The sequence below is a fragment of the Eurytemora carolleeae genome, unplaced genomic scaffold (genome assembly GCF_000591075.1).
Source record: "Eurytemora carolleeae unplaced genomic scaffold, Eaff_2.0 scaffold393, whole genome shotgun sequence".
Classification (NCBI taxonomy): domain Eukaryota; kingdom Metazoa; phylum Arthropoda; class Copepoda; order Calanoida; family Temoridae; genus Eurytemora; species Eurytemora carolleeae.
The window spans coordinates 110,068-124,373 of NW_019397023.1; the positions used below are offsets into that span (position 1 = coordinate 110,068).

General features: G+C 33.8%; 2 protein-coding genes across 6 annotated transcripts in view; one reads left to right on the top strand and one right to left on the bottom strand.

Annotated features, from left to right (window-relative positions):
* The window catches only part of LOC111711195 (probable helicase with zinc finger domain), a 29,118-nt gene extending 21,913 nt beyond the window's left edge, over positions 1-7,205 (bottom strand). For all 5 annotated transcript variants that reach the window (XR_002767203.1, XR_002767202.1, XR_002767201.1 and 2 more), the window contains exons 1-8: positions 7,077-7,205; positions 6,625-6,681; positions 6,081-6,230; positions 5,173-5,295; positions 3,087-3,206; positions 2,435-2,563; positions 790-862; positions 357-450 (exon numbers count right to left, since the gene is read on the bottom strand). Coding sequence is in view for 2 of the 5 variants with exons in the window: in XM_023485482.1 (XP_023341250.1) it covers positions 357-450; positions 790-862; positions 2,435-2,563; positions 3,087-3,206; positions 5,173-5,295; positions 6,081-6,230; positions 6,625-6,681; positions 7,077-7,178 (848 nt within the window). In the remaining 3 variants the exon portion in view is untranslated. The remainder of the gene's footprint in view (positions 1-356; positions 451-789; positions 863-2,434; positions 2,564-3,086; positions 3,207-5,172; positions 5,296-6,080; positions 6,231-6,624; positions 6,682-7,076) is intronic.
* Positions 7,206-8,688: 1,483 nt separating this feature from the next.
* On the top strand, positions 8,689-13,182 carry LOC111711196 (protein FAM76A). Its single transcript, XM_023485484.1, has 5 exons — positions 8,689-8,700; positions 9,729-9,823; positions 10,350-10,518; positions 11,129-11,220; positions 12,281-13,182. Exons 1-5 carry the CDS (start codon positions 8,689-8,691, stop codon positions 13,080-13,082), a joined length of 1,170 nt encoding a protein of 389 aa, XP_023341252.1. The 3' UTR covers positions 13,083-13,182.
* The last annotated feature ends 1,124 nt before the right edge of the window (positions 13,183-14,306 follow it).

Consider the following 14,306-nt stretch of genomic DNA (forward strand, 5'->3'; position numbering starts at 1 on the left):
CCTCTTAATAACTCTGTTAAACTTAGATTCATTAATCTCTAGACCGAAATATATTTTTAAACAAATATGTGACACGAACACCTATGTTATCTAATCTTTAACAATTTTAAATTGGTTTCAGTTATTTTATAACCACGTTTTTTGTCATCTTTAGATATTAAAAATGTCCTGGTATGAACATTGAACCTACCTATCTACAGCATAATGCATCTCTACTAAAGAAAGTCTGCTGAGTATGAACCTACCTATCTACAGCATAATGCATCTCTACTAAAGAAAGTCTGCTGAGTATGAACCTACCTATCTACAGCATAATGCATATCTACTAAAGAAAGGTCTGCTGAGTATGAACCTACCTATCTACAGCATAATGCATCTCTACTAAGGAAAGTCTGCTGAGTTTAAACTGAATCTCAGATTTAATCCTCGTATCCGTCTCAAGATTCAAAACTAAGAAATAATTATAAAATTTATTTAAATATTTAGTAAACAAATAAAAAATAAAGAAATAAGAATTTTAAAGCTAATTCTAAATCCCAGATAATCACATTTAAAAATCATGTTTCATTCCTTAATCGGATTAAAAATAATGAAGATATGTAGTTTTTCCGTCTTAAAAATATATTTTTTTAAAGATTTCCTTCATTGTCTTTAATGCAATAATCCGGCAGTTACTTTTATCCAAAACCGCAACAGAAAATAATCAGTATCATTTTTGCTTTTACAAAAGGGTAAAGCTATGAATGAGGCATGTCTTTCTACAAAGTCTTAAGTTATGAAATTTCCTACCTAGAACAAGTGCAGCAGGTAACCTTACGTAAATCACAGATTTGGCAGTATCTTCTATCAAACATTCCCAAACCTAATCAAAACATTAAATATAATCAAAACATCATTCTCTAGATCCTTTTTACTCTAACGCAGAATTTTGAAGATCTTTATAAATTCTATCTTCATTTTGTTAAACCTTGGATATGTGACGTCATGTAAATGTTCTCCCCTGTCATTTTTTAAGTTTTCCCCTGTTATTTGTAAATGTTTTCCCGTGTTATTTGTAAAGTTTTCTCCTGTCCTTTGTTAAGTTTTCCCCTGTTATTTGTTAAAGTTTTCCCCTGTTATTTGTAAAGTTTGCCCCTGTTATTTGGTGAAGTTCAAGAATGTTATTTGTAAAGTTTTGAATGTTATGTGTAAAGTTTTGAATGTTTTTTGTAAAGTTTTGAATGTTATTTGTAAAGTTTTAAATGTTATTTGTAAAGTTTTAAATGTTAGTTGTAAAGTTTGGAATGTTATTTGTAAAGTATGGAATGTTATTTGTAAAGTTTTGAATGTTATTTTTAAAGTTTGGAATGTTATTTGTTAAGTTTTGAATGTTATTTGTAAATGTTTTCCCATGTTATTTGTAAAGTTTTCCCCTGTTATTTGTAAAGTTTTGAATGTTATTTTTAAAGTTTGGAATGTTATTTATTAAGTTTGAAATGTTATTTGTAAAGTTTTGAATGACAAAGTGTTAACGATTAAATGCCGAGTATGTTGACTCCCAATTCTGTTTTTTCAATATCCAGCTCCCCAAAAATAAACATAATGAGATATTTGGGCACTTATTTTTAATATGTTTTTTTTGGATTATGAAGAAATTTTTTATTAGGTTCTATAAGTTCCGGCATCTGTCATAATTATAATAATAATCATAATAATCATAGTAACTAATAAATAATTGGAATCGATTATAATTGCTTATTGGTTAATATTAAATCCCTCCGAAGTACTGTTAAGTTATGCTAATTATGCTAATTATGCTACTAATTATGCTGGTTTAATTAAAATGTTAAAAGATGTTTTCTCTAGGTATTACAACATCTGTTTAGAGCATGCAACGATGCTCTTAAAGAAAACTGCAACGAACAGTAAGGACGTAATAAATCAGTTATTATAACTACGCTTCCATATAACTTAAATATCTTAAATGGAAAAATTTCATTAAATTAATATTTTTTCACAATCACAACTGCAATTTCTTCAAGATTTATATTTGGACATTTGAGATCGTAAAAAATGTGTAAAGCAGTAAAAAGGTGACAAAAATAGAACAATTTTTTAATCATGACCTTTTAAAAACTAAACTTATCGTCACTTCAAATACCCCCCCCCCCCGGGGAGACCATTTTTTTAATATAAAAACGAACAGTTAAAAGGTTTATGAACCTACCTATCTACAGCATAATGCATATCTACTAAAGAAAGGTCTGCTGAGTATGAACCTACCTATCTACAGCATAATGCATCTCTACTATAAAATCTCATTTTTTACGATTATAACTAGAATATGTGGGTACCTTGTCGAAACCTTTCTTTATATAAAGGGGAGGGCCGGGAGGGGGATATGGTCGACTGTGCGTGGCCCTAAAAATGTGGAATATGAGACAGTAAAACCTACTTTAGAATTGGCAGAGGCTACTTTCTTCTTCTTCTCTGTCTTCTTCTTTCCTTTCTTCTTCTCCGCAGAGTAGTCAGGATCCGTCCTCAACAGCACAGACGAACATTTTGTCAGGATAAGTTTTCCAGCCTAGATGGTCATTTAATCATATTATCACTGACTTATTTACTCATTTATGCATTTAATCCCTCAATTATTTACTCATTTTATCATATTATCACTGAATTATTTACTCATTTATGCATTTAATCCCTCAATTATTTACTCATTTTATCATATTATCACTGAATTATTTACTCATTTATGCATTTAATCTCTAAATTATTTACTCATTTATTTATTTAGTCACATTTGATCACTGAATCATTTACTAATTTTATCACTGAATAGCTTATTTATATTATTACTAAATTATTTACTCGCTGGTTCATTTATTAGTTTAATCACTTAACTAATAAATCCATTATTATTTTTTTAAAGTTAAATTTATTTTTACCCAAATAACTCTCATTTTAGAATCGTTTGAGAATTCAGAGTTAATTTTAATTTTTCGGACTATCTCTTACCTTTAATTTTTATTTCAATTCTACCAAATAACTCTCACATTAGAATCGTCTGAGAGTTAAATTCAATTTTAACAAATAACTCTTACCTTAGAATCTTCTGAGAGTTCAGAGTTTAATTCAATTCTACCGAATAACTCTCCAGGTCTAGCATACTTGGCAGTGGATGCATTGGACGGTGTAGCAGATAGCAAATACCTCTCTGTAATCTGAACATTTAATCCATGATTAGGATACATTTTGGTTGTATCTGACTCCATCCTAATAACATGAACCCGGATCCATCTTCTAATAACATGAACCAGGATCTGAATCCATCTTAATAATATAAACCCGGATCCGGATCCATCTACTAATAACAAGAACCCGGATGCAGATCCATCTACTAATAACATGAATCCGGATCCGGATCCATCTACTAATAACATGAACCAGGATCTGAATCCTTCATAATGTCATGAACCCGGATCCATATATTAAAAACATGAACCCGGATCCGAATCCGTCTACTAATAACATGAACACAGATCCAAACCCATCTATCAATAACATAAACCCGGATCCGGATCCACCTACTAATAGGATGAACCCGGATCAGGATCCACCTACTGATAACATGAACCCGAATCCGGCTCCATCTACTAATTGCATGAACCCCAATCCGGATCCATCTACTAATTACATGAACCCAGATCCGGATCCATCTACTTTTAACATAAACCCGGATCCGGATTCACCTACTAATAGCATGAACCCGGATCAGGATCCACCTAATAATAACATTAACCCGGATCCGGATACATCTACTAATAACATGAACCCGGATAAAAATTTATCTACTTATAACCGGGTGCAGTACAAAAAAAAATTTACATCTATAATTTCATCTCTTTCCATGTTGGCATACCATTATGAATTACTTAATTTCATGGTTTCCGAATCCGGATCAATATTATAATATTTTTGTTTAAAATTGTCAAAATTATACAGCTTTTTATATTTAATTGAATATTATTTAAAACTGGAGTGTACCGAGTGCAGGAAACTGGAAAAATATGAATAAAAGAAGAAGAAGCATACATTATACATTATATAAAACATGTTGAGTTCCAGGGATTAGTGCTACTATAACCCTTGTGTAAAACTAGTTCTATACTAGGAAACAGAAACCAACTAGAAATAGAAAGCAGACAATATAAAATCCAAGGGGGACTTATATGACAACTTATTTCTTTGATGGAAGCTTTATTATTATGAAAATTGAAAAGTATTATAAATAAAAAATCAGTGATTGCGATTATTACACCTGGAAAAATATTTTATTTGACAAAAGATAAAATGCATTTGTTTCAAAATATTTGTTCGTTTTGGCGATGGGCGGGGAAAATATAACGCTAATAAAATAACTGACAAAAATATAACCAACCAAAAATATAACCATTTTTAACCAATATTCGACAAAAATATAACCAACCAAAAATATAACCATTTTCAACCAATCTTCGACGAAAAATATAACTTTTTCCGACCAAAAATAAAATTACTTTCGACCAAAAACATAACTTTTTTGGCTATATATATTATGGATATATTTTTGGTGGTTTTATTATTAGAGTTATATTTACCCCGTACATCGTTTTGGCAAATATCTTTCCACAATTTTTGCAAAATAAAATAGAACAGAAATTTAAAAACCATGATTGAACAGGCTAACTGTATCACATATATGAGCGAAGGCCGATAAAAGCAAAAAAAGAATGAAAAAAGTGTGCCCAATACAGGGGGCGGATACAGGTATTTACTAGGGTTTAAACCAAATCATAATTTTATCTTATTTGCGTACAGAGTTACCCACAAAGGATGAGAATGTAAAGACGACCTAAATCTCTTTAATATTACGATTCGAAAGTTAAATTAATTTTTCCAACTGAAAAAAATGGCATTCAATGATTTGGCAAAGAAAGAAACAAGTTTACAGATGCAGGGAATCATGAATATAAGTAAACACAAGTATAAATTTCGTACAGTCGTGTCTTGAAGTTTCATTCTTTGTGGGTAACCCTGTAGTTCCCCCAACTGCTTTATGGGGGATCAATTTTCCAAGGGAGAGCCATTACTCCAAGTCTCACCCCTGTATCCGCCCCTGCACTGACCCAACACGAGTCCACGACTTACATGAATATTAAGGTGAGCATTAAATCCTGTGATCTCCTTGTACTGGCTGAGCTCCTCCATGTAGAGGAGCTCATGAAACCTCTGCCGATATGTCTCCAGGGTCAGTCCAGTATCCCCACACGCCTAAATCAGGAATAACAAAGATAAATTATATTTTCAATGTAAGTGTCAAAACGGTCAATATTGTTATGCGTTCGGTTTTATTTCAACTCTGTAAAACCGCAATACCGAAAAATCTAGAAGTGCCTTCGTGCTTATGAAAGTAATAAAAAAAAGTTGTGATTATAATATTAAATAGTTTTGTTTCAGAACAAAATTAATCAACATTATATTTTCAATTGGCTCATATTAAATATGCTTTTAATTGTTAAAGCTAGACCATCATACATTTTTATGTTGTGTTTTCTGTTGAGAAAACACTACTTTACCTTCAACTTTGAATTCAGAAGAAGTGATATTAACAAAAGCAAAAAATACAATTTATACGAGCAGCATTCCATGAACGACCGCACAAGTAATGATGTTCATGAGGTCGATTTTAAGACATTTAGGTTTTTATGACGTTTAAAGTGCTACACAAAAGGTTTGTTATTTATCCCATTTCAAACTTGTATTCTCGATAAGTATGCTTTCATTTACAACTAGTACGATTTCTTTGAACGAAAAAACGATTTTTCTAATTGTTTTGAAAATACGTTTTGGTTAATAAATTAGGTCTGAGTAACATTTTTCATAATGTAGAAAAAGCAAGCTTGTCTTATATGCAATTTTATAAAGAGATTTACATTTTAGATTTTTTTGAAGCCTTTTCTATAAGAGGGGGGGNGGGAACTAATTTAAACTAGTTTTGTTATGCACCATCCCCCCCTTCCGTTTCCTCCCGCCTTCTTAGCAACGACTATGGTTACCTTAGGAATGCTAAAGGTTGATGGTTGAGGAATAGGATACTGGCTGAGCAGTGTATCCTCGTCCTGCTGAACCTTAGGGGGAGCAGGTTCAAACTTCAGGATATTAGAGTTAGATTCATCCCATACGTCAGATACACTTAGGATAGATTCCTGGATACATTACATTCATAACACGGGTTCATAGATCAGAATCTTGTATTTGATCAAACTCTAAGAAATACACAGGGGTGTATGATTTTGGGATGATCTGGGTAAAAAAAGAAAATTGGACCTCATAAGGCAAACCTTTTTTCTTTTTGTAACTTTTTATCAAAAAAACGTATTCTTTTCCCTCAGAATAAATTAAAATGTTTTACTTCTGGTGAAATTTCCAAGAAAAAATACAACCCGGGAAATAAATCCAATGCACGTATTTGTTTAACCTTCAAATCTTTAATAATTTTATCCAAAGAAATGTTAACCTTTTGAATGACCCATTAACGAGAGCTAAAGAAGATGTCAAATTCTAACTTTTAAAAAAATTGCTAAATTAATGAATATTTTCCTGGACTGAAAGAAGGTCATCCTCTGCTGATTCCGGAGAAACACAAACATTCACGGTCTAAACAAACAATGCATTATTTTTAAATTGAAAAATTAAACTCCTGAGACGAAATTTTAAAAATCGCGGAAAGAATATGAACTACGTCCCTTGAACTTACCGGTGGACAAGGGCAGTGGTTCAACTCCTTCCACCATTCATTAAATTTGGTCTCCGAGACTAGGTGCATTCATACTTTAAATCGTTTATTTTTTTCTGCTTTGTTCACATTTTATATCGTTGTTAATGTGTTTGAAATGTCCTCTTCCGGCCATCAAAGAAATTTAGAAAAGAATGAACGATCTATTAAGAACTCTAAAATGAAAGTCCCATCCGCAACTTGAAAAACAAAGACCGCCATTATATGTGTTTAATTTCAAGACTACGAATCCTAAGCAAAACCAAGTGCTGATTACCTGTGAAAGCAGTGGTTTAGTCCCGAAGTCGAATAGAATAGTCTGCTTGAACACTCCGAATACTTTAGTTGTAAACTTGAGCTTAAGCCGGTAATAGTACATTGAATTGTTTCTATCCCTTTCTTCTGAACCTGTACAAAGCTATTGTTAATAATGTACAGAAATTTGAATAAAGATTCTTTTATCACATGGTGAATAGAGTAGTAGTACAGTTGATCATAGTCATACAATTCATAGATTACAGTAGCGTACAGTTTATCTTGAAAAATGTCCGGTACAGATTAAAGTACATTTTACTACTCACAGATTATCTAATATCGAATATCATATGTAGATAATATAAAAAAGAAAACGGGAGAAACTGTTATTTAAGCTCAAACGGTTCCTTTCCCAAGACACAAAGAGAAAAGAGAAAAAAGGAAGAAAAAAGAAAAAAGGGAAGAAAAGAAAAAAGGGAAGAAAAGAAAAAAGGTAAGAAAAGAAAAAGGTAAGAAAAGAAAAAAAAAGGGAAGAAAGGGAAGAAAAAAAATATATTTAACTAGCTTCGGAACCCAGCTCTGCCAAGATTACTAAAAGTTACTCCCTCCGTTTACCCGCACTTGAACGATTTTACCGGAAAACAAAATTTTCCCTATAAATAAGATAAGGGTAGGATCTGAACCCCCCCCCCCCATCTTAGAGAGCCAAGACCGCCATCGGGGCTAACTCCCACGAGCTCCGGCACCCCCCGGCTCCCAAATACTACAGGAAGATGCTACCAGAATCTCAAAACCAAGCTTAAAAACATTCCTGTTGGTCTCCCGAGTTCCCCCAATCAAACTTTGAGGCAAATCGGTCCAGGGGTTCCTGAGTTATGATCGGACAAACAAACAAACAAGCACCCAAACAGAGATTACAACTTTATAGAAGAAGAATATATCAAAAGAAGAAGAAACATAATAATATCACTGTATTAACTCTGAGTCTAATAAAGAAAATTCGATAGATATTTCTTTCCCTTTATTTCTGAATGGTAATATTATTACTTTCCCCAGTTTATTAAAGGAAGAAAAAAACTATGATTTCCCAAAAATATTAAAAAGTTATCTATTGGGAAGAGGAATCAGATATTTTAGAAAAGTTTCCTATATTTCCTTTATATTGAGAACTGAGTCTCATTGTACTTTAAGTTCTATTGGAAGAGAATTAAAAGAATCTTCAAGAACCTTAATGTAGCGCAGGCATTAACTGCTTGGAGTTTTAGACAACTTAGTGAGTCAAAGAAGACTTTTTCCAATTTTTTAATTATCATTATTTTTTATCTGCTAGTTTTGGCTCACACAAGAAATTATGCAAAACCTTTTTGAGGAAAAGTATCATATTTGTTTCCTTAACATCAATATCATGTTTTGCCACCATTAAAAAAGTTTTAAGAATTTTAAGAAATCTTTTCAGGGCAGCAAAACACTCCATAATACAACCAAAATACAAAAAATGTTATCCTTAACCCCGCCGCCCCAGCAAACTTCTTTTGGTTAGACCTTGGGAAACATCCCTGGCCCTGGGTAAAAAAGCGGCAAAAATGACTAAATGACTGTAAATTAAAGATAACAATCAAGGTTAGTGATGCAAAATGGCTCACATGGTAAAATAAGTGATTTAGTGCCTTAATAATAGCTATTTCGTGATAAAAAGCCCAAATAAAACGTTTCCCTCCGGAGAAGGAAATTCAGGACAATAATGACAAGGGGGTGTGGGGAAACAATTCAACTTCTAGTAAGAATATACTCCCCTGTCTCAAGTCACTTCCAGAAATATGGATTTAGGAATCAGCTTTTCTAGCAAATAGGATTTAAGGGTACTGGGGTGAATTGGACATACCACTAGGCGCGTACTCATGGGATTTTATCCAGGATGGGGCAAGATGTCTGGCCCCCTCCCCCTGGCCCAATAATTACTCTTATTTTATTAAAAGTCTACTTATCCTCATTGTATTCCACTGTATTCTCAATTCAAGAAATATATATAAACACTTGTGTGATGCATATATGATATAGCTATAATTGTTAAACATGTATCCGTAGTTAAGAAAAGGAAAAGTGGAGTGGGTGCAATTTTATGTGAATGAGAAATACTGATAAAATTACATTTGTAATAAAATGGCGCAAAGCGACAAGAACATTTTTAGCTACTTTTTAGGAGGAAAACATCTCTTTTTCAGATAGGGACTAGCTCATTTTTTACCTACCACGCATTATATTAATCCCTAGCCTAAAAATCTCAGGCTATGCCCCCCACCCCCCGTGTACAATACTGAATGCCACTCTTCAAATTGAGGGTCATTAGAAATTACGACTGCAATCTCTATAGATTGAATGCCTCATTGGCTAGAAAGTTTGACTAAATACATATACAATACATTATACCTGTTTAAAACATAATATATAACTTACAAGCTTAAGGGCCCGGCATTGCTCGTAAAAAAAAATAATTTTGATTTTTTTACCCTTTGTCACCCCCCAGCTACCCATGAGTGTCCACAAAAAATGTCAGCCCATTCGGTCCAGCCGTTTGGTCCGCCAGAGGGGACATATATATGAAAGTCTAGTTTATTATATAGATTACATTAAATACCCATTTTATATGAGAATTAAAAAATTATATCTTGTTTAGAAATGCCGCGGCGATTTCCCGGTTGTGAAATGCACATATTGCCGAGCAGAATTCCAACAGGAGAGCAAAAGTAAAACAAGCTCAGTCTGTAAACGGTAAACATTATATAATTGTGGATTTGTTAACTTATTTGTACCACAGAGACAATATTATAACTAGTAGGTGTCCCTTCTTCATGCAGGGGTGTTTATTTTCTTAAAAAATACACCCCTCCTTCTGAAAATAATTTTTTCCCTCAGATGTTATGTGTGTATGCTCTGAGCTGGGAACTTTAGAATGGGATATCCTTAATCCCGATCGGTTAATTAATCTGGAGATTAATAACAAGAGAAAATCCACCATTACTTAATCTGGATATTAAGAAAAAGAGAGGATCAAGCATTAATCCCGATATCCACCATTCAAAAGTTCTCAGATCTGACTACAAAAAAGTTAAAGGGAAATGTGGAGAAGAAATGATTTTTTAGGGGAAATTAAACGAATTTATAGGTATAAAGTAATAGAAAATAGAATTCAAGAAAATTTATACAATTTATTGTTTAAGAAATCCTATAAATTATAAAAATTTCAATTTGTAAAAAAATAGATCCCAAAAACTTGTTAAACGAATTATTTGTTTAGTTGTGAGCAGTGTGTTGCTCAGTATGGTAAACCGACCTCTTGTCAGTTTTGTCAGCTCCCTGCAGCATTTGTCGGAGGCAAGTGTCAGCGCTGCTCCTCCTACAACAAGAGATACGGGCCGCCAAAAACCTGTGAGCAGTGCAAGCAGAAATCTGCTTTCGACAAGGGTGTAAGTTTATTTTTATTTTAAATTACTCGCAAGTTTTCCACTTCTCTATTTGATACTTTTAATCCTAAATAAACATGGTTTCCCTTGTTCAGCGAGAAAAACCGGCAAATATTCCCTGTTTAAAGTTTCAGTTAAAATTTTTTTGTTATTTTATCCTGAGCCCGCGATTTTAAAGCTTCGGCTAGAGCCGTAATTCCTTAAACCCGACTTTAAGACCCAATCTTCGACCCAACTCTGACGACAGCTTGTGTCACGTGATTGACAGCTGCGAGATCTTAGGCTCGNGTGTCAGCGCTGCTCCTCCTACAACAAGAGATACGGGCCGCCAAAAACCTGTGAGCAGTGCAAGCAGAAATCTGCTTTCGACAAGGGTGTAAGTTTATTTTAATTTTAAATTACGTTTAATCCTAAATAAACATGGTTTCCCTTGTTCAGCGAGAAAAACCTGCAAATATTCCCTGTTTAAAGTTTCAGTTCAAATTTTTTTGTTATTTTATCCTGGAAAGAATCCAATCAAAGATGAAATAAGCTTCCACTTCTCTATTTCGTCGTTCAACTACTACCGCACCTAGTTTAACAATGTTGTTCATCAATTTTGATCTTTGTGAAGGACGGTGGAAAGCTGATGTGCTGGGTGTGCTCTTGTTCTTATAAACGAGCTTTGGCTAAAACAAAACAATCTGATCCAGCTAGACATTCAAGGTAACTATCTACAAGGAGATATAGAACCTAACAATAGGGATAGAGTTTCTAGACCATCTCTAGAAATAGCTTTATTTTAAACAAACAATATTTGATAAACTTCTGTGGTTTAGATTAGGAAATACTATTGTTTGGCTAGGAAATACTTTTTTAGGCTAGGAAATACTATTGTCTGGCTAAGAAATACTATTGTCAGGAGACTAGGAAATTCTTTTGTTATGAGGCTAGGAAATTTTATTGTTAGGAGGCTAGGAAATGCTTTTGTTAGGAGGCTAGGAAATACTATTGTTGGGAAGTTAGGAAATACTATTGTTTTTTGTCTAGGAAATACTATTGTTAGGAGGCTAGGAAATGCTTTTGTTAGGAGGTCAGGAAATATAATTGTTAGGAGGCTAGGAAATACTATTGTTAGGAGGCTAGGAAATACTATTGTTTGTTAGGCTAGGAAATATTATTGTTGGGAGACTAGGAAATACTACTGTTGGTTCAGGAAATACCAAGTATTGTTTAATGTTTATTGGTCACGGAGCTGTCTTTATGCGTCTACTCTTATTGAATTTATATAGAGTTTATTCTATTCTATTGCTCTTCACCTGGTTCCCAAAATATTGAAAAAAACTGTTTTACAAAATAATGAAAAATAGTCAAGTTGGAGCTGCAAAACTAGGGAAAACAGCTGATTTTGTGATTTCCCTAATGTTTTCCACTTAAATCCTCCTAGATCGCATGTTTTTGATTATTTTTACAAACCGTTTGTTGCGTTGAATTACGCTTTGCAAGACGGATCTGTTGATACCTATATCGACATATTTTGAAAAATATTTAAAATCACTTGTGTAACCGGTTTTTCGGCCACAAATAGACATTTTCAATTGTCAGTTTTGATTTTATCGAGCTTCTTGTAAATTGCGCTTAAAATAAAAAAAAAACACAATAGTATTTACTTCTTGATTTGTGTTTCATGAAACTGTTTCACAATTGTCTATAGTTAAACAATGTCTTACAGTTTTTCTAGATCAATGGCAGTTTTATTTTAGATTTTAAAGTTGTTTTTTTTCAGGGTGTTCAAGAAAGAAAAGAAAACTGAGGAGTCGGATAGACACAAGAAAAGAGAAAAATACATGAACAGCAAGAAACCGAACAGACCAGACGTTACAAAACAAGAAACAGACTTACACAGTGCTAGTAAAAGTGTAGCAAAACGTGAGCGCGGCGAGGAGAATACCGATCATGTCGGGGAGATCACCCAGCTCAAGGAGAAGATCGTTTTTCTGGAGAAAACGATCAAACAGAAGGAGAATCAGATGATCATCAAGGATCAGGAGATTACACAGATGAAGGCAAAGTTGTTCAACGAGGAGAAGTTGATCAGAGAGAAGATGAAGATGATGGCCAAGGTCAACGACGACAAGACCATGGAGCTCAACAGTAAGATTCGAAGTCTTCAAAATGAAATCTCAAAACTGAGAAAAGACGCGAAACCGGTGAAGCTGAAAAAATTGGACAATCTCTTTAAAGACTCGAATCGGCGCAAGGTCTCGAGTCGAACCGCCAGTCCTGTAACTCGAAGTCGCAGCAGATCACCGGTCAATCGCGCTAAGAGCAAATCTCCTTCTCCAAACCCCATGGCCCGATCCCCCCGCAGTAGCCCTAGTCGATCCCCCTCCCCCGCCGCCAAGGTCCCCAAGCTTGACAGTCCGGTGCCAGAGGAGGAGCCTGAAAATGCGGGAAATGTTGAAGGAAATCTACGAAACTCCCGCTCACCCTCCCCTGACCAGAACGGGGAGAAGAGTCGTTCAACATCGAAATCCCCTGCAAGGGATTCAAGATCAAGATCTAGGTCGAAAAGTTCCTCTCCATGATTCCACGAAATGTCTTCACTCAATTCTTTTACTCATTATAAAGCTATAAACCTTATTAAATGAAAATGTGACTACGCCAATAAAGGGACTGTACACTTTATTTCAAGTGACACTTCAGATAAAGAGGGGATACTTGATTTACTACAATAAACTTAAAATTAAGAAACCACGACTAGAAATATTAAAAACGAGAATAGTTAAAAAGTTACGCTCAGCTTTTTAATGACCCTCTTTAAATGGAATGTCACTTTAAAAAAGTTAATAGTTCCTTTATTTCTTAAATATTAATTTGTTTTCTGCATTAATATGCTGATATTATTATTTCTTATTTATAATTAACCGATCATTCAACAATGTCAAGTTTTTTTTATGACTTTAAAGTTCCTTCGCAGAGGTTTTAATAAAACTATTTTTATTATATTTTATTTTAAGTATACATACTCATTTCTCATACTGGCCCAAGTGCTTGAATAAGCAAGAAAAAAGTATTACAATTGTAACTAAATAAATAAAAATTAAATCTTTAATTTATTATACACTTATTATGAAAGTTGTCACTTACAATATTCAATGTCATTGTAAAATTTATAGAAATAAATATTTTTTGCCAAAAGTAATTGAAGAATTAAATTATGGAGTTCGATTTTTAAACTTGTATCAGGACACTCATTAGGGCTCAATATCGTCCATTTTGCATAAAAAAGTTAACCCCAACTTTTTGCTGTTTCAAGGCTGATGATTGTCTACAAAACTTCTGAATGAGTAAAAAAAATTAGGTTTTAAAAAACTCAAATAAAGATTGTATTAAAGAAACCTTGAAACCTGGGGCAAAATGTGCGTAAGGGTAATGTTACATCATCTATACGCAACATCCCCCCTACTGAACTTCTGATCTAATAACTTTCCGACCTACTGCAATATCGGACCTACACCAACTGTTTATTTTAGTATTATTTGAGGGTTAGGTTAGGTTATTACAATTTCTGGGCCGAGCGCTGCGGCTAGGACAGGCTAGGGGCCGGGCGCTGCGGCCACAAGTCCATATAGCAGCTATAAAACCACGTGCTAGTAGGTCGGATGTGTAGTATAGCGGATTTGGCGCAGGTCAGAAGTGGAGTATGGCGGATATGTGTAGGTCGAAAAATACACCACCGTGTGTAAGCATGTTCATCAAAACAGTGTCGCATATGATATTTTTCGCTCCGTTTTTTAGATATATTTTTT

Excerpts from the sequence above, each read along its gene's own strand:
- LOC111711196 (XM_023485484.1), top strand. Across the intron at positions 10,519-11,128 it reads AATCTGCTTTCGACAAGGGT|GACGGTGGAAAGCTGATGTG; the intron begins GTAAGTTTATTT and ends ATCTTTGTGAAG. Across the intron at positions 11,221-12,280 it reads GATCCAGCTAGACATTCAAG|GGTGTTCAAGAAAGAAAAGA; the intron begins GTAACTATCTAC and ends GTTTTTTTTCAG.